Genomic DNA, 26,875 nt, shown 5'->3' on the forward strand with positions numbered 1-26,875 from the left:
CATAGGCAGTGGGGGCAGGCAAGCCATTCTCAGCGATGGCCAGAGGCAATGGACATCATCACCAGGTCGTTTGATTCGGATCATACAGTGCTGAATGGCCAAGCTGAGACAACCCGGCCGCCGACAACAAGCGGCTGAATGGCCAGTGCGAGGATGTGATCAAAAGAATGCTCCGGGAGATGCTTCTGCTCAGAAACAACCCAAAAATCAACGTCAGGTCGACTGCTTTGTCCCAGTCTCATTCCAGAAAGCCTGTTTCTCCCGACTGACTCGGTTTGCAGAGGGAGGCGCTGCAGGCCTCGCAACTGAACTGGGGTCAAGAGCGATGCTGCCCATGGTTGCTGCAACGCCCAAGCAACGAGAGCATCTATCACAGCCAAGGGGACATCGGCGCACATGGGCATCTGGCGAGACGCCAGCCAGCAGCAAGCAGACAGGCAAACGGATGGGCAAAGGGATGAAGCCAGTCGGCTGGCGACGGATGAGGGACGCGAGAGTTCTGCTGATATATAGTTTTATGTGCGTCGTTTTGGTGCTGCCCAGTCGTACCCTGAAATATGCGGGAGTGAGGGTGCCAGGGGCCAAGCCCACAGGAATGTTAGGTCGCAAAAGGTCCTACATGGAGGAAGAGGAGGAGGGAAGGGGAGGGAGGGAGGGATTACGCTCTTCCCTCGAAAAATCTGTCCAAAAAGGCGTTGCTCTTTGTCGCTTCGGGTTCCTGGAAGTAGCGCATGACGTGCGACGACTGCTTCCACATGTTGAGGGTTTCTTCGTACTCGATGCGGCCCTTGAACAGCAGGACGTCGATGACACTCTTGTCGGCAATGTGGCGGTTCTTGACAAACTCCTGGCGGATGCGCTCGCGGACCTGCGACGTGGGGATATCGAGGCGATAGGTCTTGACGACAACAGGGGCCTGGATCCAAGTTCGGCACAGATCGATGCAGAGTGCGATGGGGGCAGCGGTGGCAGGCGTGACAAGTGTGGGTCGACAGTCCGGCCAAGAGCCCAGCAGCGATCGAATCGGCACGCGAGCCAACGGGAGATCAAGGCGTTCGGGTTCCGGCATTTCAGCCATTCGCAGGAGAGGTTTCGGTTGCCCAAATCCAAGCGTCCAGGGTCAAGATCCGGAGAGTCGCAGTTCGTCCGGTTCGCAACATAAGCGTTTGAGCGCACCAACAACGACCGGCAACGGCATTCGACAGCGTGTACGAGTCCCCAAAAGCAACGAGAGCCAGCCAGCCAGCCAGCCGAGCGAGGCCGCCACGTCACGGTGACAATCCAGGTTGAGTTTGCATCGCCCATGCAGGGAGTTTAGTTGGTTGGTTGGCGGTGTCGGCCGTCATCCCAGTTTATCCAGACGGCCGCATCAGGAATACATTATGCCGGTATCCACGAAATCCGCAAGCAACCCGGTAGTCAGTTTCGGGGTTTAAAAGAATCGTAATGCGGCGCGTTTTTGTGTTGTTGGTATTGTTGTTATTTCCATGAAGCCAGCGTTGATTGAATCCGGCGTCGGGGATGGAGCGAAATCGCAAAAAAGGGGGGGGAGTGAATGCACAACGAATCTGTCAGCGCAGGGAAGACCTATCGATCATGTCACATCCAGAGATCGATGGAATCTCTCTCTTTTGCACGTCCCTCGAAATGCCCCGGTGATCTACGTGCGTGGCAGACAAGCATCGTGCCAGCAGCCCGAGCAGGAGCAGGCCTTACCGCACGCAGCCAGTCTCGGTAGAGCGAAATGGTTCTCTTTCGGGCCTGGACCAGGGAGGCCGAGGACGAGGTCACGACTGAGGGGACGTTGGGCATCTTGACTGGGAGGGACGACGGAGATGTGCGGTGAGCCGAGCGCGCAGGTTCAGCCGGTCAGTCGGTTGGTTGGTGGTTGATGGTCGACGGTCGATGGTCTCGCCAGCTGGATCAGTGCCAGGCGGCCAGCCAAAGATGCGAAAAGGCGAAAAGCCAGCAACGCGGCGGGCCGGTGGAATGAAAAGTTCATATGCCCACAAGCGGTGCATGCGCAGCACCGACAGGCGACACTGCCACAGACGCGCTTGGGGCGGTGCAGCCACAGATCTGATCTGCCGCATCTTGGCAGCCAGCCCAACACAACACCCGCACCGCCCGGCGCCGTCACGTAGCCGGCACGGAAATTGACATATGCGTGCGCATAGTTTTGTCGCTATTGCTTCTTTGGTCTGACAGCGGTGGAAGAAGGGCGGGGGGTGTGGAGGGGAGAGGGAATTGCCGGGCTTTTGCATACACATTCCATGCACATAGACGCGCCCAGAGCGGGTGCCGCTTCGAGTCAACAGAGGTCAACAGAGGTCAACAGAGGTCAAGGAGTGGGAGAGAAAGAGAGAGGGAGAGAGATGGGGGCGGACGAGTGGACGAGTGGGAGGGGCCAGGACGGGCACCGTGGCGGGAGCGCAGAAGGACAGGACGATCTGTAGTTTCGAATCGCATCGGGCCGAGCGGGTGTATCTCGAATCGCATCGGGCCATGTCGTGTCCGGCGGCGTTCGACCGAGCCGTATCGTATCGGGTCCTTCCGCGTCGTATCGTGTCGTAATACTCCATGCTGCAAGTCCCTCATGAAAGGCCGTGGCTCTATTTGTCTTGGACAGGGAAGCCCTCGTTGATGCCAAACAGCCGGACTTTGTACATTTGCGGCAGTTTCGCAATTAATACGACCATCAGCGACGTCAGGTTGATCATGAAGGTCGGAAAGTCGTAATGTGTATAGTGGGTACTTAGCAGAAACCTGTGTGGCCGATGGCAGCAGGAAAACAACCCATGCCGAGGAGAGACACGGAGGAAGGGATCCAAGAGTTAGACCGAGGAAGGGCCAAGCCCGGGATGCGCCGGCTCCAGCACGACCAACACGCTGTCGGAAAATCCAGAGCGGAGTGGAATGAAGGTTCCCGGTGCCCCTCCTATCTTTCCTCCTTTCCTTCCCTCCTTATGGGGAGCAGCCACAGATACATACAGCACGATCGGCACCGCTGTCAGGTACTTTTTTGTCGGGGTGAACTGGATGCCGCTGTCCATTTGTTCCCAGAGCGTCAGATTGTTGTACTCGTCCTCGTTGATGGCGAATGGCATTCCAATGATCCCGTGAAACAAAAAATATGAGGCCTACACGATTCAAGGTCGCTGTGTAAGTTTTGCTGGTTGAGCAGCCGGTGTGGTTCTCAACATTGACGAGATGGTGTTGAGAAATGGGAGGAAGGTGGGACAGGGGCCGCGATATCGCTCTCTCTCTCTCCGATTTTTTTGCAGCGGCACTTTGATCCGCTTGTCTGAAAGCGATAATGCAGAGGAAGGGCGGGGGAGGGAAGGTTACCGTATTATAGATCAGATTCGTCAGGGTCCATGCGGCTTCGGCAGATATTCCCGGGATCGTCGCCAGTCCTATTCGCAGACTGACGATGATGACGACGCCGGTGACCCAGGATCCTGGACAAGCGCAACGAGGGACAGGGAGCGCGATACCCAACGGGATTAGCAACAACGCCAGAAGGAGAGGAAAGAGGGGAGGGAAGACCAGGCATCATCGAGAACTGGCGTGGCGTCGTCCCAACCATCCCGTTCGAATCGACCGCATCTTGTGGCTCCATAGCAGCTGCAAGCTTCACCACGAGCAGCTTCGGATGCGCCTGTCTGGCTCCGGCTTCAAAAGGCGATGGAATGGCAACACACAACCAGCAAGCGAGCCAGCCAGCCAGCCAGCCGGTCAGCGACTGTGACCCACCTCGCTGGTTCATCCATCCCGATGTGTGCTGGAGAGTCTTCGGAGGTATTTCCATGGACATGATAATGTTGTTGATGATGATGATGATGATGATAATTCACGGATCAAAGATCGTGGCGGAGCGATATCAAAGCCACGGGAACGCAGTGAGGAGCACGGTCGGAAGAGGTGAAGGGAAGAAATGGCAACAACAAGAGCCGATAAATAGATGTAGAGATGGAACGCTACCGAGTGGGCTTCAAAGAAGAATCCAAAAAAAAAAGTGGGGGGCTGGAAAGGAGAGAAGAGACTGTATATATCGACGAATGCGGGCCCGACGTTGACGTGCACACCGACCAAGAAGCGAACGGAGTCGGGGAGAGGGGTGCGACGAGCGCCCAAGGTGTGGAGGAGGGAGAGCGAGTTTTGCAGGTGCCTATTTCAGGAGATTGCAGGGAGGGTCAGAGCGAGGAAGAGAGCAGCGACGGAGGGATGGGTGAGGGGAACGGCTGTGTTGCGTCGATGCCAGTTAGGACTGGGTCGCTGCGAGAAGGGAGGCTGCGGAGTGTCCGATGTCAATCGGGGGAGGGAAGAAATCGGCAGGGAAGCGACAGCAGGAGACAGCGCAAGGGAGGGCAGAAATCGGAGCCGGGCGGATCTGACTGCGAGCGAGACCAGGCTGGGCAGACGTGGGGGGGGGAAAGGGGATTTGGAATGCTGGCGAGAGCCTGGCGGGAAGGCGATGGGGATGCGATGGGTGGGTTTGAGCTGGAGCAGACGGCGCTGGAGGTGGACGGCCCTTGCTGTCCCCAAGCAGCCAACCAAAAGGGGCCGCTGGGCCGAGAGGAGAGGACGGCGAGAGCGGTGCCGAGACCAATCCTGTGCGGACACAATGCGCTGTCGGCGAGAACACGACGGGCACCGCGTTCTCGGCGTGGCTCTCGTTGGGGCGGCCTGTGTCAGGGGCGCGTCACAGGTGCACCGTCGCCTCGGCGAGAGCACAAGACCGAGATCAAGCGGAATGCGCTGTATGCAGCATGCTGAGACGATGGCGATGGGGAGCATCGACTGATTCAGACGCATGGGTCATACCGTACCACGCACTCAGTCGGGGGGGGGGCGACCAGGCGGGCTAAATCGCCTCCGTCCCACGGGGTCAGTCCAAAACTCCGGCCGAATCCACCACAACAGCCGATCGAATCCTGTTTCAAGATGGGCGCGCTGTATTTGATCTAGGGAAGCATTGACCTGAGAACAAAGGGACCGGCTAGTCTCCGAGGAGGGGGGGGAGCTCATCCGTGGCTGCCTAGGACAGCTGGAAGCAGCAAGGGAGGGGAGGGACGGACGGCAAAAGACATGTGCAAGAAGAATCAAGTGGCAAGATATCGTAGGCAAGAGGTCGTTCATAGATTGACACATAAAGAGGTTCTGTCAAAGAGAGAGGGAAGGGGCCAAAGGGGACTGGTGAGTTAAAGATGGGGGGGGGAAATGGCGAGAACAGCAGCGGTTCGGGATCGAGCGCAACGCACGCACATGGGCACAGACCAGAACCGAGCGACGAGCACGGACTGTATTGACTGGCTTTGCAACCACGATCCCGAGGTCGCCGTAAGACAGCAATAAGGCGAAAGAGTGGGAAAGAGGGACGGGGGCAAGGCAAGTGCGGTAAAAAACCAAGAAGAGGTATGACGTCATTGATACTTGGACAGCGAGGAAAAGGCGATGGTCAAAGAAGAGACCCGACCAGCCGGCTCCACGATGAAGCAGAGGAAGCAGCCGGCCGATAGGGCGATGGGGGAGGACGGGCGGAGGGAGCAGCTTGACGCACAGACGTGGCCACTATTTCTTCTTCATCAAGGCGTTTCGCTTTTGAATGTACTCGGGTCCAGCAATCTCGCCGGCCATCAGCTTGGCGTCAAGCTCAGCCAGGGCAGCGAGCCTGCTTCGTTGGCGAATGTACTCTGCGCCGTTGATTTTCTCCTCGACCAGCAGCTCGTCAAGCTCCTCGAGGCTGTTGGCGACAGGAACCGTCGATGCCGTGACGTGCGACAGCGATGGCGAGGCAGGGTTGGACTGAGACTGGGACTGAGACTGGTTTGGTTGCGGGTTCGAGTCGCCTCGGGAGTGGGTGCTGTTGATGGTGTTGCTCTTGGAGCCTCGGCGGCCGCGTTGGGGCTCGCCACCAAGGGCATTGGGATCCGAGCCCGACACATCCTGGCTGTTGCGGAAGTTGCCATCGCTGGCAGGCACGGGCGAGGTGATCGAAACGTCGTCGGTGTAGCCCTTGATGGTGTTAGGATCAGCACCCTGGGACGGATTCATGACCATGGGGATCTGCGAGGCGCCGCTTTGGTAGCTCACTTCCGATGTTGGGTAGCCCGACGAGAGCACAAGCTGTTCGGGGCCGAGGCAGTTCAGGCTGTGGAGGAGGCAGGATATCCCGTTTGGTCAGTGAGTCGGCCAGCCTCTCCACCTGTCTTGCTCAATAGGCATGCCCTAGCTATTTGGCCATTCCGCCAAACAAACTGCTGCTGAGCTGCATGAACACGAGTGAACCAAACAAATGCGCCCCATTGTGCGAGCGGCGACAGGACCTCCAGCGCCAGAGAGGCTGTACTCACGGAAAAACTCCAGACTGTCCAATCGACATATTGGTTCCCTTGGCCCAGCCGTCACCAAAGTTGTGACTATAAATGGCATGCGAGAGGGTCGGGGAAAAGAATTGCGGTAGGATTGAGCGGGCGAGTTGTGTGGGCATTCGATTTGATTTGATTTGATTTGATTTGATTTGATTTGATTTGATTTGATTTGATTCGAATCGACGGAGAGAGCGTGCATGGGCGAGTCAAGATATAAAGTATCAGCATCGATGCACAACGGGCCAATGAACCCCCAAGGCGTGGCCTGGTACGCACATCGGTACCGAGAGACGCTGTGTCCGTGGGCACACTCTGCAATGACTTACGCAACAACGACGGTGTTTCCGACGATCATCGTGAGCTCGTCAGGCAGCTGCGGGTTGTAGGGCTTGACAACGGTGTACCGAGGGAGGTTTCCAAAATCCACATGGCCAGTCGAAGTCGAGATCACGGACGGCGGGGGCATCGAGGGTGGCGCATTGGCGATCTGCACATGCTGCATCGACAGAGCCAGGTCGTCTTGGTAGTTTTGCACAAAGGGCTGTTGTGGCTGCGGCTGTTGCTGCTGCTGAGGGAGCTTTTGTTGGAGCTGGGCATAGGCAAGTGCCGTGCTTTGGGCAGTGGCGATTCGGCTCGACGTACGGTTCTGGACGCTGCCGTCAAATCCAGAGAGGATGCAGAGAGGGAAGAAGCCCTGGCGTCCCGAGCCCAGATGTGTGCCCAAGGCCCAGTGATCCTCGAACGGTTGTCTGGAATACCGAGAGGGAAGGACGTTGGTGAGCGTGCATTCATCCAGCCATGACACTCGGAGCACTGAGAGACGCTCCTGCAGCAGACGTAAAGCAGAGTGACAAGCGGCGCGCGGATATGGCCGGTCTGGCACAAGTTCCCATCGAGCCGAGGCATCCATCCCGCGCTTCGTCGTCACTCACTCGATCGTCACAAAGTCTCCGGGGGCGAGAGGAAGCTCATCGACTTCGATCGGCTGGTAGACTCGGATGACCTCCCAGTCCATCGTCTGGCCATTGGCGCCTCTGTCCTTGTCAGCCACAGAGATGGATCGGATAGACGGTGCTTGTTGCGCCGCGCCGGTGACATAGCCAGCGCCAGTGGCTCCGCCATAGCCCTGATAGGGAGACAGCGCCGGCGAGGACTGATACGCCGTCCTATAAGCAGGACCGGGGGAGGAAACGCCAGGCAGTGATGACACGGTGTTTCGCTGGACGTCGACGCTGGATCGAGGAGCGCGCTGGGAGTCCATGCTGGCACGAGGGACGCCGGGCACAGTCGATGCCGAGCCCGGGGTGACGATGCTTCGGATGTTGCTGGCGTCGATGCTTGCCGTCCGCGTTGAGCCAACCTGGGCCACCAGGATCCGCACAGGAATGGCGACCGAAAACTTGGAGCCAACCGAGATCTGGACATGATGCTGGATGACCAGACCGTTGGCCTCGGGGGAACTAAAGTCGTGGTGCAGGGTCTCGCCAACGTTGAGGAAGACGGTGAACAAGACGGGGCCCAGGAAGTTCTCGGTGTGAGGCCGGATGGCTTTTCGCGATTCGGCATCGATTTCCTGGGCCTTGATGGGGCGAGAAGTAATCTTCTTTTCGGTGACCTTAAACTTGCTGTCGGTTCGGTTTCTGCATCCGATAGCAGAGACACCAGGAAAGTGGCAGAGCGATATCCGCGGGGCGATCATCCAAAGTCAGACGATATGACCAACAAGAGCACATACATTCCAGCGCTGTCTGAAGGAAGTGGGACACAAGCGATACTGGGCCGCGACAACCACCAGACACATCGATTTCGGGTCCATGCCGCCAGACGGCCCTCGCCCGAGAGAGGAAAAATAGATCCAGCGAACGACCCGATGCGCACGCGGATACGGCTGGGGACACATTGACTCACCCCTGCGAGTAGGTTTCAATGAACGCGAGCTCGGCATTCATGATGTTGATGTTGAGGCCAGGAGTGCTGTCGAAGGACAGGGTGACGTTGAAGAACTCTGCCGAGCTATAAACGGGGTCGGGGATGCCAACGTAGTACGTATACGGCAGCTCTTTGCCTGGTGGAGACCGCAGGAAGGTGCGTCAGGGCGAGCAGACGATCGAGCCACAGTGTGCACATAATATCCAGTGCAAGAGACGCACGCAGTCCATGCCAATGAGGGGAGAAAGCGCGGATAGCATCGAGCAAACGGGCAAACGAGCAAACGGGCAAACAAACAGCCGACAGACAATGACGAGCGCCGAGAAAATCATCGGAGGAAGCCATCGGAGGAAGCCATCAGAGGAAACCACCCAAGGGCAGGTTGACATGTGAAAGATCATGCGGGGTCTAGATAACACTGTGGTCTTCCCCGGCCGCGAAGGGGTGGCCGCCGGTGGCGGAATCGGGGACGCAGAACAAGCTGCGCCGTGAGGACCGGCATCACCGCAAGATCCCATCGCAGACGTCGTCCAAGCAACTTACTGTCTCGATTGGTACCGTGGAAGTACCGGTCCTCGGGCTTGCTCCACGGCACCGAGCGACGAACGTTCAGGATAAGCTCCTTGGTGAGGCTGGGCTCGAGACTCGTTTTCCACATGGCGCCAACAAGCCGGTAGCAGATTTCGGAGGAGTTGTCGGATTCGACGCCCTTGAAGCTGGGTGGCACAGCGGGATTGATGGGGAGGATGAACGGGAACGAGGACACGCCGGGCGGGACCTGCTTGACGTCCGGAACGAGGATGTGCTCGACTTTGTGTATGGGACGGCGATGGAACGAGCCGGTGGGCAGCTACGTGCGTGATGAGAGCCAGTCGGGAGGGAGGCGGGTTAGCGGCGGCGGGCGAAATTATCGTTGCCAAGGCAGCGCCAGTGGAGGAGCCAACGATACGTGGGCGAGTGACTGGTGCTGAAGGCTCGTTGGTGATGGAGTGAGGATGGCCCGCTTGAAGGGTCAACGACGGGGTGGTGTGTACATACCGCCTTTGAGGTTTTGTCGCCCTGGATCATGCCGGCAGCGGCGGCATTGAGATATCCCTGACCGACGGAGAGAGCAATAAGCAGCTTGGTGATGATGACGATCTTGGCCGTCGAGTTGTTGAGATGGACGACTCCAGAGATGTGGTCCGCATCGAGGGGAACGGCGATCGAGGGGTTGCCGTCCTTGGCAGTATCAAAGGCATCCGTGAGCTCGATCTGCATGGAGACCGAGCCTCCGGCGATAGACTTGAGGGCCTTGAACATCCTTTGGGAGGAAAGGAGAGGGGCGGATGAGGTCAAATCAGTGAAACCAATCCAGAGATATCATGGCAACGAATGGAAGGGGGGGCGAGGGATCTGGCAATGGCTCTGGGATTCAGGAGCCAGGGCGAGCCAGGGAAAGCCGTGGGGAGGGGGTGGAAAGATGGCCAGATCCGATGCCGCAGCAGAATCGCACGCCAGCGACATGCTGTATTGGACGCATGCCCTTCCAAATCCGCAATGCGCCCGAATGGATTTGACGGCGGCTTCGGGATTGCGGCGAGACTGCATGGCGATTGTCTGGCGTACCTGGATCAGACTGGCTGGCGCCCAAGAAGCCAGGGGAACTGGATATGAGATGGAGAGAGAGTGTGTGGAAGCGCTGGTGGCGGCCGAGAGAAGAGAGGCCGAGGCAGACGCTTGCGCTGGACAGCAGAGGGAGGGAGCGCGATGGCCCAGGCAAGCAACGACGACGGAGGGGTGGAGGATGCCTGTACCGGCCAAAAAGTCGGGGACGGCGGATGGGCAGCAAAAGAGGGCCGCTGGGCAAGGCGGCCAGCAAGGCAATGGGCAAGGCAATGGGCAAGGCAATGGGCAAGGCCAATGGGCAAGGCCAATGGGCAAGGCAGTGGGCAAAGGCGACGGGATGGGCACGGGGTTCCCGCAGACTGGCCAGAGCGACGAGGGGCGAGCGAGCCAGGGCCTTATTTTCCCCCTTGCGCGGGTGCGTGGGACGCACAGCCGCGCGGCGCGCCGGCGTGCGGATGTGCGCGGCGGCGTGTCTGTGTGTGGAGTGCTGTTGTGTGTGTGGGGTGCTGGTGCTGTTGCTGTTGCTGTTGTGCGCGCCGCGTATCAGTGCGGGCCGTGTGTGCGTGTGTGGATGCTGGTCGCTGCTGAGCGGGACTGCGCTGGACTGTGCCGGACTGTACCGCTGGCCAGCAGCCACAACGACTCATCCGCATTGCCCTCATGCGATTCAACACTTGCCATTCAACACTTGCCATTCAACACTCGCCATTCAGCACTCGCCATTCAACACTCGCCATTCAACACTCGCGTCCCACGGGCCCTCGCATCTTCGCCGTTGCTGTGCCTGTGCGGCCGCCCCTCGCCACAGTCGCCCCCTCCCCTGCCGCCCCTTGTCGCCGGCGCCACACCGGCTCGCTCCTCTGCATCACGCACCGTCGTCCCTCGGCTGCCTCCTCGGCTGCCACCCCGGCTGCCTCCTCGGCACATCGCCCTGCTGCAAACAAACCGTGGCTCCTTTCGGCCGTGGCCCTTGCCGCCCAAGGCCTTGTTGCGCCTGCTCCCGCGGCTATGGTTCGGCCGCGCGACACAGGCCGCTGTCTGTGGGCGCACAAGCGCTGTGCGCCGCTGCTGACTGGTGCGGCCGGCCCCCACGCCGCCTCCCCCTCCCGCTCGCTGTCGCGGCGGGGTCGCCGGCACCCGAGGTCAGCATCCCGGTCTGCCCCGGCCTTTGTGGCCCCAGCCTTGTCCAGTCATGCCGGCTTGGCCATGTACCTGTGGGCTCGTCTCGGTCTCATGGACCAGTGGCGCGAGTGCCGTGTGGTTGCAGCCCGCACCGCACCGACCCAGTCCTGCACCATTTCTCACCACCCAGCGGCACCGATTGGTTCCTGTCCCTGCTCGTCACGGCAGCTGCCGTCCCCGTGGTCCTGCTTGCCACAAGGTGCTCTCGGCTCGCTCTCCCGGCTTGCATCTACAGGTCTCCGTACTCGCTGCTCAGCATGCCGATGTGTCCCATGTCCCCATCTCTGTCTGCCCAGCGCTCTGGCCGCCAGTGGCCTCGTGTCCCTCTCCGTCGAGCCGCCATGGCTCAGGGTCCGCCACAAACCTGCACCAAAGCCGCATCTTTGGTGTGAGCGCGGCCAAGTCCCCTCCCCAATGACAAAGCCTGCATCAGAGTCCTTTGGCAGCCAGAGTGATCCCTTGGGGGCTGCATCTCGTCGGCCACAGCACAAACCCGAGCTGCTGGCCCGGAACAGCATTCCACGCTTCGGACACCTCCCGCTCCTCGTCCAGCCAAACCAGAACAAGTGCGCCGTGATTGGGAAGCAGTTGGTGCAAAGGGCAGCTGTACGGCCGAATCAGACTCGAGCTTGGAATCTCGCCACATATCGCTTGCCTCTCGCCGTCCGCGCAGCTCGACCGACGGCAGCCGGGCTGAGGGCGGATCACTGGGCAGTGGCATTAGTGTGCTGTCCACATCTCGGTGTCTTTACTCCCCACCCCTGTCGCCGTCCCAGCAAGTCAAGAGCCATCCCCTGCTATCGCGTCCCTGAATGAGATGGATTCGGCAAAAGTCCCAGGTGCATCGACTCTCCTTGTGCTGTCGAGAGGACCGGTCGGCCTCTTGGCAACGGCCCTGTAGATCATCTGCGGGGTCTCTGCTGTCTCCGACCATCACTAATCGTCCGCGCCCGACTCTTTCAGACATCACCATCCAGTTTCAACGCGTCATTTGCTCATCGCCCGGCGCTGCAGTCGATGTGAGTCGATGCGCACCGCCACGTCTGCACATGCCTTTGCTCTCGATCGCCGCTTCTGCCAATAGTGCTGCTCAACAATCATATCCATCCCTTCCAGTCACCGCGAGCATTCCAGGCGAGCTGCAGCAAAGCCGCCAGCGGATACTGGCAGCTCGCCGACGACCGGGGAGCCTATCCCATCGATACCACCGACGGGCTGTCCATCGACTTTTTCATATCCATCTGCGGCGAGCAGTCTATCCTCAAGAATCTTGGATTTGCAAATGTGGCCGCGCTCGGTGAGTGTTGGGAGCTCGGCAGCCGCCAACGATCGGACAGCACAATACCCACAGAGCAACACTCGCGGAGCAGCAAGAGCACTCACCCGAACCCTTGTCCACCGGGCGTTCGTGGCAGACGAGATTCCCAGGATCCGGCGGGACCAAATCCGGGATATCGATCTTCAGGTATTATTTGGGCGGCCACCTTGTCCTCTCGGGAGAATCCCATGGCATTTGCGCAGATCGACACCAGCGACCATCGCCCAGGGCATCGAGGACCTCGACACAGTCGTCCTCTCGTATGCTGGCCCGTTGTTTCATGCAGTCACCACCACGCAGTCACCACCATGGTCCTCCCACTCACTCACCCACCCAACCAAACTTGTTTCTGCTCCCGAACGCAGGTGATCACGTCCATACCTTACCATCCGCCCAACAGCAGATACGACGTCAAGTGGACCTGGAGGTACACCAAGCCACTGTATATGACAATCGAAGGCGATTTCGCCATCACCAACTATGCCTGTGTATGTATTTCTGCATGCTCTCACTCGTTTCTGTCTGCTGGTCTTTGCGTAGCCGTCGGCAGCCACATCGAGTGCTTCGTTGACAACGGCTGGTTGGGCAACAAAGGCAGTGATGCCGAGACTCTGCAGCATTCTCACGACCTTCGCCCCGCCTCAGTTTATCCACAAGACGACACTGGAAACCCTTGCCATCTTTTTCTTCCTGACAAGCGGTAAGCATGGAGCACCACGACTCTGTGAGCCTGCACGACGAGCCAAGCGAATTTGACGAACTGGTGGCTTGAAATCGTCAGCCGATCCGTCGAGCGATTGAGTTGGCTGTTTTGAATGTGTGCCCCGTTCACTTCGGAGCTGTGATGCACTCGCTTGCATACTCACCCCTAATGTTGTCTATTCCGGATATCGCTGGCTGACTTTCGACTGGCCGGGTCCTCCATTCGCGGCCTCAGCGGGTGTCGAGCGGCTGCCGTCATCACCGACCCGCAGCATGCTGGCCGAGACCATCATCCAGAAATTCCTTCCAAAATCCAGCATCACAGCTGCCAGCAACGCAGGTGCATTCGGCACAGGAGTCGCCGCTTCCGTTGCTGCAACCGCAAGCAATTCCCTGACCGTCAATCCTGCTTCCGAGGCTGGAGCTGAGAGAAAGTCCGTCTCGGCCACCGGCGACCAGCTCCCGCCGGCCAATTCGACGCTGTGGTCATTCAGCAGCACCAATCCCAGTGGCAGCGAAAGAGGCAAATCGATGGATGCCGGCAACACCGTCGATCTCCTCAACAGCTATTGCGATGGACCGCTGCTGCGCTCAAGAATCTCGGCCCTTGAGAAGAAGACCTCGACTCTCAAGCAGGCCGTCAAGCGGGTACTCAAGCAGTCGGCTATCTACCTCGAGGCCTCGCGGCGTCAGGACGAAGAGTATCAAAGTCTCGTCAACGGCATCACACAGATCCCCTTTGGCAACCAAAGTATCAAGGACTATCTCGAGGCCTCCCTCGTGGTCATTCGAGAGGCCACAGACCACTTCCACAACCAGATCCAGAACCTGATTCTGGATCCGCTGAGCAAGCTCTATGCCAACGAGATCAAAAAGTCCGAGTCGCGCAAGAAGGACTTTGACCAGGAGAGCTCGGTAAGTGTCCATGGTACTTGGTCAGGCCCCAGCACAGCTGGCGGACGATTCGTCATCTGATCAGATATGCCGATTGCACCCCGTGGTCCCCAAATCCGTCCCCTGGACTGCCGTTTCGAACCCTCAGGAGTTTGACGAAATCGAGCGAAAGTACCTCGCGACCAAGACTGGGGACCGAACAAAGAAGAAATCCGAGCTCGACACCAAGTATCACATCCGTCGGAACCAATTTGATCTGAAACGGTATGCGGTGCTCCGAAATGCATGTTACTGTATCCGTACCTGCCTTTCCACCAAACGCCCCTCTAACTCTCGACACCGCCGGCTGCCCATGGGTTCTTTGGTAACTATCCTGGCCTTGCTCGCAGATTTGATTACTGCTCAAGCCTAAGCGAGTTGCACGGGCCTCACACAGAGACGGAGCTGGCCTTCATCTTCATCAACTTTGCAAAGAAACAGGTGAGCCCCACTCGCCGCTTCACTGTCGCAGCAGTGCTACAGCAGTGTCGACGGACTCGCCGAGCAATCTAGTCCTGATCGACTCGATCGCCAGCACTTGCTCTACCAGATCATACACACAAAACTCGACGACCAAAAGCAACTCTTGGATAAACTTACGGGCGAGGTGTCCGAGTCCACCAAGACTGTCCACCACCAGCGCAAAGAACGAGAAGAGCTCCGCAAGCTCATCGAGAATCGCGGAGGCACCGCCGATGAAAGCGGTCCCACCGGCGGTAGCCATTCGAGCCCCAAGGAGGAGTCTAGAGGCAACCTGGTTCACTCATACAGTGTGCCAAAAGTCGCAACCCTCGTACAGGTCCTCCATCAAAGCTCGCAGCTGTCGAACGAATCGGACACGATGTCGAGGCGCAAGGAGGTGGGTGTACCTCTCGAACAGGCATTCTGATGGAACGGGCCCTAGAGACGGACGCCGACAGGGTCTCAGTTGGCTCTACGAGGCCGGATCGTGTGTGGATAGTGAAATCGATACCAGTGAATGCGACCGAGGCACTGTTCCGTCTAACAGACACGACTTGTACTGCACTGCCATCTCGTTCGACAGGGGTTTCTCTTTGCCACAACGGCAACATTGATGAACGTCCCCGGAGTCATTGGACCCGCTCAGTTTTCTTGGAAAAAGTTCTGGTGTGTCCTGTCGGGTGGACAGCTTCAGGGTAAGCATCGACCCAGAGTACTCTGACAGAGTTCACCTGCAGGTGCCGGAGGCTGCGTCTTGGGCATGTGCGTGGGATCGTCCCGCTTCGTAACAACTGCGTCACCCCGCGGATGTTCATAGCGGCTTGTCGTATTTGCAAGGGCAGAGGCTGCCAATGGCTGATTCGACCTCGTGCCTTCTCGCAGAGTACACCAACTGGACCAAGCAGCTGGAGCCTTCGTACTCGGTTCATCTGCGCCTGTGCACTGTCCGAGAGGCTCGAAAAGTCGATCGGCGGTTCTGTTTCGAGCTCATCGGCCCACACATTGGTCGGCGGATCTACCAAGCGACCGACGCCGAGGAGCTCAAGTCGTGGATCCAAACGATCCAGCGATCCATCGAGTCGCTCCTGGCAGGCACAGGCTCGCTGCTGGATCTGACGACGACAATCCACGAAAGCAACGGCTCCAACGGCAAATCCGCTGGCAGTGAACTGCAGATGGCAGTCCTGAATGTCCTCCGGGATGCTGACCCACAAAACCACGTCTGTGCGGACTGCGGCGCACGAGGCCCGGATTGGGCCAGCATCAACCTGGGCTGTTTAATCTGTATCGGTGAGGAGCTTTGACACAGCGCTTGCAGCGAAAAAGAGCATCCAGCAGCCTCCACCGCTCATTCGCCGAGCTAACTATGGATCTGCTGGATCTTCCGTCACCACCAATCCCATCGGCATGACTACCAGAATGCTCAGGCACCCATCGCAGCCTCGGAACACATATATCCAAAGTCAGTCAGAATCGCACATAGAGCTGGTCTGAAAGCGAGCGATACCAGATCTGCCAGACAGGCCTGAGCTGAAGACCGCGCTTACTACCAGATCAGCCTCGTGTGATCGATCCATGGGGATCAACGATACATTGGGTATCCTGCTGGCACAACGGGACGTCTTGTTGATACATACTTTGCCTCCCCGCCCCACCAGGTCCGGTCCTTGACTTTGGATACCGCCAGCTGGACACCAGAACTCATCTACATGATGTGCGCGATCGGAAACACTCTGACCAACGAGATATGGGAGGGAGCGCCAAGCGCCGTCGAGCAAAAGCCAAAGCCAAGTGACCGGAGAGAAGCCAAGGCTGCATACATACAGGACAAGGTATAAGCAAATCACTGCCCAGGCGCGAGGCCATCACTCCAGAGTCTGTTATACATTAGCAACCAGGCGTTGTGTGTTCCATCAGTGGGTATTGCGGGGAGGGGGAGGAGACTGGAGTGCCTTGGCCCGCAGCTCGACACAACCAGAGAGCTTGATGCCGTCCCAACCAGCCGCTTACTGAATGACGCACACATGCATGCAGTACGTGGCCCGCAAGTTCATCAAGCCGTACCAACCGATTGCCCTTGCCGATCCGCCGCTCCCCTTGTCCAGCGACGACATGCTGGTCGAAGCCATACGCGAGGGAAACCTGACGACGGCCATGTGGGCGATGGCGCTGGGCGCCGACCTGAACAAGCCATGGAACGGGCTGCCGCTGCTGCACATGGCATTGGGCTATCCCCTGATACCGAGTGCCAAGTCCTCCGAGTCGACGACCGCGATCCCGTCGCATCTGACCGAGTCGCCCTCAGTACCCTCGGTGCCCTCCACACTCAGTCTGGGGCCGATGTCGTCCACCAGCCCCTTGGGGCCGCCTGGGCCACAGCCGCCGCCGCTTCTCCAGAACGCAGGCACATCCCTGCAGTTGCCGCCAACGGCATCGATGGTACCGTCGGATGCAGTCCTGAGCAACCCGTCAAATCTGTCATGCAGATTCTCGATCATCATTGACCAGCACCCGCTCGCACAAAGCACCCAGCGGTTTATCATGGCTGAGTTTCTGATCCAGAACGGTGCCAGCGTCAATGCCTGCGACGACTTGACTGTCATTGCGCGCGTGCGGCTCAACGAGTATGCCAACCTGCCAAACGTCTCGCACCTGGGGCTGCTCCACTACGCTTGTCTCTACCACGACTACGAGTGCCTGAGCTACTTGCTTTCCAAGGGAGCAGAGCCAAAGATCCAGGTGGGTGACGGACCACTGCCGGACCACTGCCGGACCAGCGATTGCTGCGACTCACGAGCCCGATGGAGCGAGGAGGTGGATCGAGCGGATGCCCTCATTTCGGCAGCGCGCTCTGAGATACCAACAGCGCTTGCTCGCTACCCTTTCCTTCGTCCTGGCCATGCCATTCTTCCACGCTTCTACCTTTGTTCGCTTCGTCCTTACATCCGCTGTCTCGGTCCAGGATAACTGCTCCCTGATTCCGGCCTTCTACCTATCCCAACAAACCAGCGCTTACCCACCATCACCACTCGAGCTGGGTGTGTCGCTGCCGGCGCGGTTTGCGTGTATCTGCGAAGAACGAATCTGGAAAGAGAACAGCAACCAGTCGCACGGCAGTTTGGCGGCCTCGAAGTGACGATGCTGAACAGCGATCGGGAAACGGGCGAGGAAAGGCTTGAGGCCCGAGACTGGAGCGAGAAGCATAGCAACCTGAATCGCACATGTAACGTCACCACCCATCTTCACTGCACCAGCCATGTATTTCGCCAATACATTACAGGCAATCCAATAAAAAACGGGACACCCGGGTTTTTGACCATTCATCGAATATTTTGTTACCCAATGTTATCGCGCGCTGGCCATGACCATTCGCCACACATCCGACTTTCGCACCGCCGCATTGCGATGCTACGCCCTCATCCATAGCCTGCGTAAAGTTGCCTCCATATTCAGTGTATCCAAGAGCACCATCCATCGATGGCACCGAGGATGCAAGCTGGATGACCCATTCCGGGTCCCAGCTCGCAGATCCACTTTCTTCGAGCAGGCATGTCCAGTCATTCGCACCCTGATTGAACAGGACCCGTTCCAGACTGGTCCTGTGCTGCGATGCAAGCTCGAGTCCATCCTCCAGAGGAAAGTTTCACTCTCACTCTGCCACACTGCCATCCACCGAGCAGGTCTCTCACACAAGAGGGCAACACACCTCTACAAGTCCAAGCGACTGGATGAGCGAGTGGCACAGTTCAGGGACCAGGTCCGCTCCATCGACCCACGACGGATTCGTTTTTGTCGACTGAGACAGGGGATCAGGAAATCCACCTTTCCCTCTCTACGGATACTCACCGAAGGGTGCTCCGCTTCGCCAGCGCAATCACATGAAAGCACAAGTCTGTCTCGGCTGCATTTGCCATCAACCACTCTGGTGTGCTGCATCGCATGTACATCCCCACATCATTCAAGACACACTCGATGGTCGAGTTCTTTGAGCGAGCGAGCTTCCCAGACGACTACTGTGATTGTGATGGACAATGTCAGCATGCACAAGACAATGGCTGTCCTGGACTGCATCGAGCGCCGAGGATGGTCAGTGATCTTCACCCCACCTGCCTCGCCCGACTTCAATCCCATCGAGAACTTCTTTGGGATTGTGAAGCAGTCAAGTACAGGAAGATGGCAGCGCTGAATGCGTCAGAGGGGTTCAGGGTCGGGATGGTGACCCTGTTCGAGTCTGCCGTTCGGAGGGTGCTTCCAGATGTCTTCCCACGGCTGATTGAGCGAGCGATGCGCTTCTGGGGTTGAGTTCCCTCCAATCAAGCCGCCGTTCTCACGTTCACATCCCTGGCTTGAACCTCTCGGCGATTTTTGAACAGGGTCACTTCCCCAACCAGCCCGCGCAAGACGGGCTCCTGCTCTCGGGTATAAATGCCACACCTTCGTCCTGCTGCTTTCTTCCCTCATCTCGCCTTGATCTGATCATCGCGCTATTGTACGATAAAAAAAGTCTCTGCTCTGACCAGTACCACTGGCAGGACATCCAGCATCCTCTGCCCCATGCCTCCGAAGCGTAAGGGTGCCGGTGATGGCCAGCCTCGGCCACCCAGGCCCAAGAAAGCCAAGTCACAGTCGGAGCCTGTCTCTGGTTCGTATTCTGATCCCACGCATGCTTGTTCGTCTGTTGCTCCGTCGCTCACCACCACTGCTTCTGCAGATCCAATGGATGTCGATCCCACCGAGCCTGGTCCATCTACTTCCTCGAGTACTGGCAAGCGATGTCGCCAAGTGCGATGGCACCGATCACGAAGCGTAGCAACACCAACAAGTGTCCCAAATACCGGCCCCTCAAGAGTTCTGTCGTCCCACTCGTGGATGGAAGGTCATCGGCCCCTCAGTTCAGCTGCTTCAAGCAGACGATGGATGGCTGTTGTCTCAATCCCGCTCTCCGCGACAAGATCCAGGCCACCGTCGAGGCCATGACCCAGATCCAGTTCGAGGCATCCAGGCTGCTCAACCTGCACATCCTCCGGTGCATCGAGCAGGATCCTTCCCGTCCCCGTCATCTCCAAGTCCACCCCTGCTTTCATTCCGCCAATGCTTCACGATCGTCCGAGGCCGATGCCCTCTCCGACGGCCAGGGACATCGAAGAAGTACAACGAGCATCTGGTCGCTTCCTTTCGCGACTACCAGTCCACTCGGCACGCAGACCTGCCTCCGGCCCCTCGTCTGCCTGATGGTGCTCACAGTCAGCTTCTCACACTGGCTGTCAATGCCTATGCCACCAACTGCACCACCCACCTCGACCTGGCCTACTGGCGACTCCTTCGCCGCTTCTGCTGCTGCCAGTCTTCCCAGCCAACAAGCATAAGCACGAAGCCATCGAGGCCTGTCTCGAGCTCTTCGAGAAACCAGGGCAGACTCCACCCAAGGCCGATATCGAGTTCCTCTATCCAGACTTTGGCCACGTCCTGGACGAGTTTCGGTACAGCAACGACCAGGACCGCTTCCGGGCCCTCCATCGCCTCTCACACCATGTGGGAATCCTCGCCCGAGACAAGATGGTCGACAATGTCCACAAGTGGATCGACTGTGACATGCCCGCCCTCCGAGTCACCGAGCTGCAGCGCCAGGCCAAGCTGGACGAGCTCACTGCCAGAGGCATTCCCTCCGACGACAAGAGGTTCACCACGGCCAAGTCTGAGCTCGGCACCACCAAGGCCAAGATCAACAAGCTGGCATCCAGGATCAAGTGGTGCCTCAAGCAGCTCGCTCTTGACACTCCTCCGGCCGTGTGCACGATGGTTCCTCTGTGCACTGCCACGGCCAAATACATCAAGATTGACACGGTCACTCTCTGGGAACTCCTTGACACCGATCATCGTCTTGGCCTCACCAGGGACATGCTCAAGGAAGAAGGTGAGGACGGTGTCAACAACCAGGATCGTCTCTGGCGCAGTTGCTTCAAGCTGCGTAGTTCCCTCTTCCAAGAGCGGGACGTGAACAAGAAGCTGTTCAACTACGAGATCAGCACCGATGGCATTGGATGCACCATCGGCCTCGTCAAGTTTGTGCGTCGAACCGATCACACCGAGACCATCGAGCCTCCTCCGACTGCCGAGCAGCGTATCCAGGCCCACATCGGCGACCCAGACCCCAACCGCACCACTTGGATTGGCATCGATCCTGGAGTCGGCTCCATCTTCACGGCGGTCATCCAAGCACCGGGCCACCAAGACGAGGTGGTCTCATTCTCCAATGGCCACTACCAGCAAATGTGTGGCCATACGTCCAACACCGAAGTGGCACAACACCATGAAGTATCGACTCAGCATCGAGACCTGGATGTCGACCACCCCCTCGCCCAAGGTGTCGTCCTCGGAGGCCTTCAAGGTCCATCTCACCCATGTCCTGCGACCGGAGCTGCGAGTGCAGCTCGACTTCCACCTTGGCAAGAAGGCCCGTCACCATCGATTCACGGGCCACAAGAGGCGCCAAGTGGCCGTCGACAGGATGTGCAAGGCCGTCCTGAAGCACGCCCCGATACGGACCGATGTGGTGATCGCCTTTGGCAATGCGTCATGGCGACAAGGCAAGGGCTATGCATCCAGCCCTCGGAGGCAGCGATTTGCTCGGTACTTTGAGCAGTTCGAGCACCACCGACGCCGTCCCAATCACCATCATGGAAGCGTCAAGGTAGTCCTCGACGAACGAGTTCAACACCTCGCAGGTGTGCTCCAACTGCCTGGAGCCAGTTCGGTTGGAAGGACTCGATGCGCCCAGTGTTGCGAATTCCCACTTTGTCAGGAGCTGCAAGAATCCCAGCTGCCGGACAGTGTGGAATCGCGACGTCAATGCGGCGCGCAACATGATCACAGTATGCAGGTCGATTGTGGAGATCGGAGAGCGACCGGCGGTCTTCACTCGGAGGCTGCCAAAGTGATCTGTTTTATTTCTTGTGGCTTTGCTTGACGCAAGCACAGCACATACTACCTGTTCATGGAAACGGCTATATTGTCCCGTTTTTTTCTGAATAAAGTGTAGATCCAGATAGAAACGGGACAGCTCCCATTTCCGGTATCAGCGGCACAAGTCTGCTGATCCGTAGGCTCCGTGGGCTGGAAGCCTATCCCCTCCCTTGCCTCCACGAGGCACTCCCAAAGGCAATCACAATGTCGGGCTCTTTGGACATAATGCTTGGCCATGATCGCAATGAGTGGGTGGGTGTATTCAGGTTCCAGCAAACAAAATCAGTCCTGGCTCAAACGGGGTGTCACATTTCGTTTTGGCAACGCTGTAATACGCCGCATCGCACTGTGCCGTGCCACTCATCACCCGCATGGTGCAGTATTGGGAACCTGCAAGCTGGGGGAGAATTCAATGACGGAGCAAGATTTCGAGTCGAAGGGGGGAAAAAAAAATGGATTCTTTGATTTTTTCGATTTGATCTGAGAGATTGTACACGCACGTGTGGAAGGAGAGAAGGGAACACGATCGATATTCAAACTTGGAAGCAGAGAATCACTAGAGGTGGATGCGGTTATTAGGGGGGGGTGAGGGTGAGAGTGAGGGAAAGGGAGGGAGGGGCGGCGCAACAGACACCAGTACCCAGCATCACGGTTTGGACAGGTGGCAGCCCGTCCACGGAGCACCTTTCGTCCATTCAGTAAGGACGAGGAGGGAAGGAGAGAGAGAGAGAGGAAGAGAAGCGGGAAGCAAATGCAGAGCCATAGAAGAAGAGCGCAACACACAAAAAAAAGGGGGGGGCGAGTGATATACAAAGCTGGATGGTGTGGTGGTGCTCCCCTTGGTTGCCCCGTTGCTGTTTGACTGGCTGGTCTGGTCGAGCCACTCGGGCATGAGGGAGAGGGGAGCGGGGGGGGGGCGAAATCAAGAACAAAAATTCAAGATCGAGTTCGATAGGGAAGGGGTGCGTGTTCTGGGCAAAGTGTACGGTCGCGGTTGCTGGTTTTTTCTTTAGGACTTGAGGATGAGGTCGCGCTCTTCAATGTATTTTGTCGGATGGATGGAGCCGTTCAGCAGCTTCTCGTTCAGGGATTCGAGCTGGATCACGATCGGACGCATGCGGACGTATTCCTGGGGCGGCACCTTGGCCTCGACAAGCAGCTGGTCAAGCTCGGCCATGGTGAAGGGCACAGCCACCGAGAACGAGTTGCTCGAGTGCTGCGAGTCGTTGTTGGAGAAGCTGCTGGTGACCGAGGGCTTACGGCGGGGCGAGTCGGGTGGAGTGGAGATGGATGAGGCCATGGGCGGCGACATCATCGCGGCGGCGGGGACAACGGGGCGACCAAAGCCAGAGTCCGAAGACGCATACACAGGGGTAGGCGGCAGCGCAACGGCGACGGGCGGTGACGCCATCGAGTCCGAGTAGTGCGAGTAATGCGACGGCGGCGGAATGGTGGGGGTCATTGGCTGGCCCTGATAGACGTTGGGGTTGAGGACGGGGGTGGTGGCGAGGACCGACTTTGCGGACACAGGGCTGTAGCCGGGGTGAGGAGCGGGCTCCGGAATGGGCTCGGCCGAGAGGCAGTTCAGCGGGAACACACCCGGGATGTTGGTGATGACGTTGTAGCCCTGGGCCCAGCCGTCGCCGTAGTTGTGGGTGATGCAGATGACATCGCCCGGATACAGCTCCAGCTCGTCCGACATGTTGGGCGCGTAGTACTTGACACACATGTACTTTGGAATGGCGGCCGAGATAGAGGCCTTGCGCCGCGACGCAATGGCGGCAGCCATGGCATCGGTGTGCGACTTGGTGGACGCAATCGATCCGCGAGGGGCCATCTGCTTCGCCATGGAGTTGCCAGACGAGAGGAGGGCCTTTTGCACAACGTCCACGTCGCCGTACTGGTCGATCGACGACGAGCGCAGCGGAAGCGCAATCTCGACGTAGGGATCGACAACCGCAATCTCGGGGGCAAACCCAGAGAGGATACAGAGCGGGAAGATGCCGGTGTATCGGGTTTGGATGTTGGTGCCCTTGGCCCAGCCGTCGTCGTACTTTTCGCTGTAGATGCAGGGCAGCGGAGGAGCGTCAGTCACAGGGCAATCTCCTTGGCAGCACAAGCAAGCATCTCCGGCGTTGTCCTTGGACGGCGTAGCAGACAGCGCAGCAGACACAGCGACTTACAGAACAACGACAATGTCGTCCGGGTACAGCAGCAACTCGTCGTCGCGGTAGGGCTTGTGCTGGACCAGCACGCGGTACTCGGGCGAGCCATGCTGGGAATAGAGCATCGGGCTGTTGGTCTTGGCACGGGGCGAGACAATAGGCTGCTTTGGCATCTGTGGGGTTTGCACGGAGTTGATGGGGCTGCCGTAAAAGTTGCCGCGGATGTTGGGCGAGCCCGAGGTCGAGACGCTGTTGGCGCGGATCGAGTCCGAGCGAACCGAGGGCGTCGCGAGAATGGCCATGGGCTTGGGCATTGCCGACAGGTTCTCAGAGCCGATGGGGGTGTAAGGTGGCGGATGGGCCACATGCTCGCCACCGGAGGAGGCACTCTGGAGCGACGGGGTGCGTCCAGGGATCGGATTGATGGCCTGGAAGGTGCGGGTGGTGGACGAGCCCACCTGGGCCAGCTCGACAGCGATGGGTATCGACACCTTGAACTTGCCGTCGGTGGTGGCAATGACGACCTCGTGGCGGACCGTCATCGGAGGATTCTCGGTGTCGGGAATAAAGTCAGGACGCACGTTTTCGATGGGGACGCGGAAGTTGACCAGACCGTAGTGTTGGTCAGCGCCACTGCTCTTGGAGGTGGAGAACTCCTCGGGCTTGATCGCCTTGGTGACCCTGCGCTCGTATTGGCGCTTCCTGGATGGAGAGACAACACGACGTCAGACGGCAGGAATGACTTGCAGAGCAGCGGATTATTTGTAGAGCCAGATGCAACACTCTGTCAAGGTGGGGGTGGGTGCAGTAGCAAGTACGATGCAAATGCAGAATGAGAAGCGACTCGCTTGTTGGCACGTACTCGGTGTTGCAAATCTCCATCAGCGACAGCTCGGATTTCAAGCTATTGATGTTCATGCCCTCTGTGCCTTCGAACGTCAGAGTGGCCGTGAAGTACTCGGAGGTGGTGTAGATGTGGTCGGGGATGACGATTTTGTGGAAGATATCGACACCTGTACGGGCATGCAAGGACTAGTGAGCAGCGTGCCCAAAACGCCGAGGACACAGAACGATGGCATGCGTATTGTGCCACAGCACAACAGAAGTGGGCCAGGGACGGACGTACCCGTGAGACGACCAGCTTCGTTGATAACATCGGTGGGCTTTCTCCACAGGACGGTGCGCTTGATATCGACCTCGAGCTCCTTGTAAGCGGTAACTTCGAGATCGTGCGACTTTGTTTTCCACAGACCGGCATAGAGCTTGAACTGGATGGACGGGGCATCGTCCTTGGACTTGAATGTCGGGCAAATGTGCTTGGGGAACGGCAGCATGAACGGGTACTCCGAGTTGCCAGGAGGAACCTCGCCCTTCTGAATGAGCATGTTCAGGGTCTTGTGGATGGCGTGGGTGAAGTAGGTGCCAGATGGCAGGACCTACGGGGAGTCGTGAGGGGACCAGGCGAGCCACGGAAGGGATGGTGAGACGAACGAATGGGGGGGGGCACTTGCGTGTGTGAAATACGTCCAGCCGGACAGCCGTAACAGAAACAGATCCAGCCCAGTTTCTGGATACGCAGTGTGGAGGGACAAGTTGCTGGTGGGGGGGTGTGGACAACGGCAGCACAGCGCACAACGTGCGTCTCTCTGTCCCCGCCCACGAGGACACGCCCGGTACAATGGAGCGATGGCTCTGGGAACGGTGGCTGCGATCCGGATCGACCATGCGAGCGGCAGGGCCATCATTGCAGACACACTCATGGATTATGCCGGGCACAACCGCCACTGTTTTCCATACATCCAGGCGATGGCGCTTACCGATGGGTTGATCTGGATGAGGGTGTCGTAGGTCTGGATGTCCAGGGCGCCGTTGCCGCCCTCGACGATGGTAAAGCCACCGACAAGGATCAGTTTCAGCTTGTGGACGGGAATGCTCTTCTGGGTTGAGTTGTTGACGATGACGACGCCGTTGACGGAGACGGCGTCGTGGGGCAGATGGACATCGGCCGGCAGAGAGGTCGACTGGGTGCCGTCGTTTGTGACCGAGTCGTGGAGCTGGATAGAGACGGAGAAGGTCGGGCCGAGGCCGAGGTTCTTGAAGGCCTTGAACATGGTGGATCAGAAAAACGGAAACAAAAGATGCAGCGGGAGACAGGGAGAAGACGGGAGGTATCGAGGAGTCTGCAGCGACAGAGACGAGATGCAGATGGGAGGGGGGAGGCGAAGGCCGGAGCGGGAGCCAGGCACAGGGCGGCTGCAGACGATGCGACGACAGCGGGGGGGGGTCAGGGAGTGGGCGCTGCAGACGGTGCGGACTGGGTCGGGGGACGACAACAGCCCAGGGTTTATATTCCGCGGCTGACGAAAAACGGCAAAGGCGGCTCTTGGCCCTGTGCGCCCCTGCGGGCCAGGCGCGGCCTGCCCGTGGGAAAGGGTGCCTCTTGCGCAGGGGGCCGCTGTGCGACGGGGCCGCGCCGCTAAATATAGCGCAAGTGGTTAGCGCACCAAGTGGTCGCGCATCGAGTGGTCGGCGGAATGGTGCGTTGCAGTGTTCCTTGTGGCCTCGGTTGTCTCCTGCGACGGTGCTGCTGCTGGGCACTTGCTATCGGTGGATTTGTTGTCGTCGCGGGCCGTATCGCCTTTGGGGGGGTGCAGGGCCTCGGCCTGCATGTGTGGGATACAGTCTGGCCCGCTCCCCATCGGCCTTGCTGCGGTCGCTGCTATTTCTGCTGCTGTTTGGGCAGCTCGATCCAGCAAAACAGTCTTCTGACGGCGTCCCTTCTTTGCCTGGCTGGTCCGCTGATGGCCGGGCCTTGACAATCCAAGGCCAGCCTGCCCCATGCCTCTGGCGACCCACAGCGAGTGTCTGTGCTCGGCCAGGGCTCGCGCGATCGTGTGGGTCGGCGTGTCTGTGTACGCGCAGGGTGTTTGTACTCGTGCAGCAATGGCCCGGTGCGTGTTGGGCCCACCGAGCCGATCATGGCGCGAGAGACAGCAGACAGTGGTGGAGCGAGCCCAGAGACACCAAGAAAGCGATAGACCGATATCAACATCGATATCGATATCGATGGGGGAGACCAAAGAGGATGAAGCACGTCGACGACAGGCAGCGGGGACAGTCGCCCAGGCAGGCTCAGCGACAGCGACAACCCTCCCAGGCCGGTGCCCCACCGTCGCACCGCCAGCCATGCTGCGGCCCAGCGCGGCGGAATCGCTGGAGGGGCTCGCTGGCATGGATCG

At 58.7% G+C, this 26,875-nt stretch overlaps 5 protein-coding genes across 5 annotated transcripts; 1 reads left to right on the forward strand and 4 right to left on the reverse strand.

The window, feature by feature from the left end:
• Window positions 1-497: 497 nt before the first annotated feature.
• BJ171DRAFT_511508 (NADH dehydrogenase, alpha subcomplex, subunit 6) lies at window positions 498-1,919 on the reverse strand. The gene is made up of 2 exons (XM_053111595.1): window positions 1,717-1,919; window positions 498-916 (listed from the first exon to the last, which is right to left on the reverse strand). Exons 1-2 carry the CDS (start codon window positions 1,810-1,812, stop codon window positions 659-661), a joined length of 354 nt encoding a protein of 117 aa, XP_052965088.1. The 5' UTR covers window positions 1,813-1,919; the 3' UTR covers window positions 498-658.
• A 693-nt stretch (window positions 1,920-2,612) lies between these two features.
• BJ171DRAFT_558997 (ORMDL family) lies at window positions 2,613-3,817 on the reverse strand (the record flags this gene model as incomplete). Its single annotated transcript, XM_053113186.1, has 4 exons — window positions 2,613-2,766; window positions 2,992-3,140; window positions 3,349-3,461; window positions 3,757-3,817. 4 exons carry the CDS (start codon window positions 3,815-3,817, stop codon window positions 2,613-2,615), a joined length of 477 nt encoding a protein of 158 aa, XP_052965089.1.
• A 1,757-nt stretch (window positions 3,818-5,574) lies between these two features.
• BJ171DRAFT_476229 (uncharacterized protein) lies at window positions 5,575-9,605 on the reverse strand (the record flags this gene model as incomplete). Its single annotated transcript, XM_053108822.1, has 7 exons — window positions 5,575-6,154; window positions 6,357-6,422; window positions 6,701-7,123; window positions 7,307-8,014; window positions 8,283-8,439; window positions 8,847-9,153; window positions 9,342-9,605. The coding sequence occupies 7 exons, from the start codon at window positions 9,603-9,605 to the stop codon at window positions 5,575-5,577; spliced, it is 2,505 nt and encodes an 834-aa protein (XP_052965090.1).
• A 1,956-nt stretch (window positions 9,606-11,561) lies between these two features.
• Window positions 11,562-17,815, forward strand: BJ171DRAFT_600455 (uncharacterized protein). Its single transcript, XM_053115014.1, has 16 exons — window positions 11,562-11,932; window positions 12,057-12,112; window positions 12,210-12,390; window positions 12,509-12,558; window positions 12,777-12,899; window positions 13,057-13,111; window positions 13,349-14,028; window positions 14,156-14,271; window positions 14,397-14,487; window positions 14,582-14,905; window positions 15,092-15,203; window positions 15,391-15,798; window positions 15,927-15,970; window positions 16,167-16,340; window positions 16,543-17,247; window positions 17,471-17,815. The coding sequence occupies exons 1-16, from the start codon at window positions 11,911-11,913 to the stop codon at window positions 17,642-17,644; spliced, it is 3,315 nt and encodes a 1,104-aa protein (XP_052965091.1). The 5' UTR covers window positions 11,562-11,910; the 3' UTR covers window positions 17,645-17,815.
• Window positions 17,816-22,378: 4,563 nt separating this feature from the next.
• On the reverse strand, window positions 22,379-25,943 carry BJ171DRAFT_158040 (uncharacterized protein). Its single transcript, XM_053105856.1, has 5 exons — window positions 25,454-25,943; window positions 24,763-25,072; window positions 24,499-24,649; window positions 23,655-24,338; window positions 22,379-23,531 (listed from the first exon to the last, which is right to left on the reverse strand). Exons 1-5 carry the CDS (start codon window positions 25,745-25,747, stop codon window positions 22,481-22,483), a joined length of 2,490 nt encoding a protein of 829 aa, XP_052965092.1. The 5' UTR covers window positions 25,748-25,943; the 3' UTR covers window positions 22,379-22,480.
• Between the last annotated feature and the right edge of the window lie 932 nt (window positions 25,944-26,875).

The sequence above is a fragment of the Polychytrium aggregatum genome, assembly GCF_025602895.1.
Source record: "Polychytrium aggregatum strain JEL109 chromosome Unknown BJ171scaffold_27, whole genome shotgun sequence".
Classification (NCBI taxonomy): Eukaryota; Fungi; Chytridiomycota; class Chytridiomycetes; order Polychytriales; genus Polychytrium; species Polychytrium aggregatum.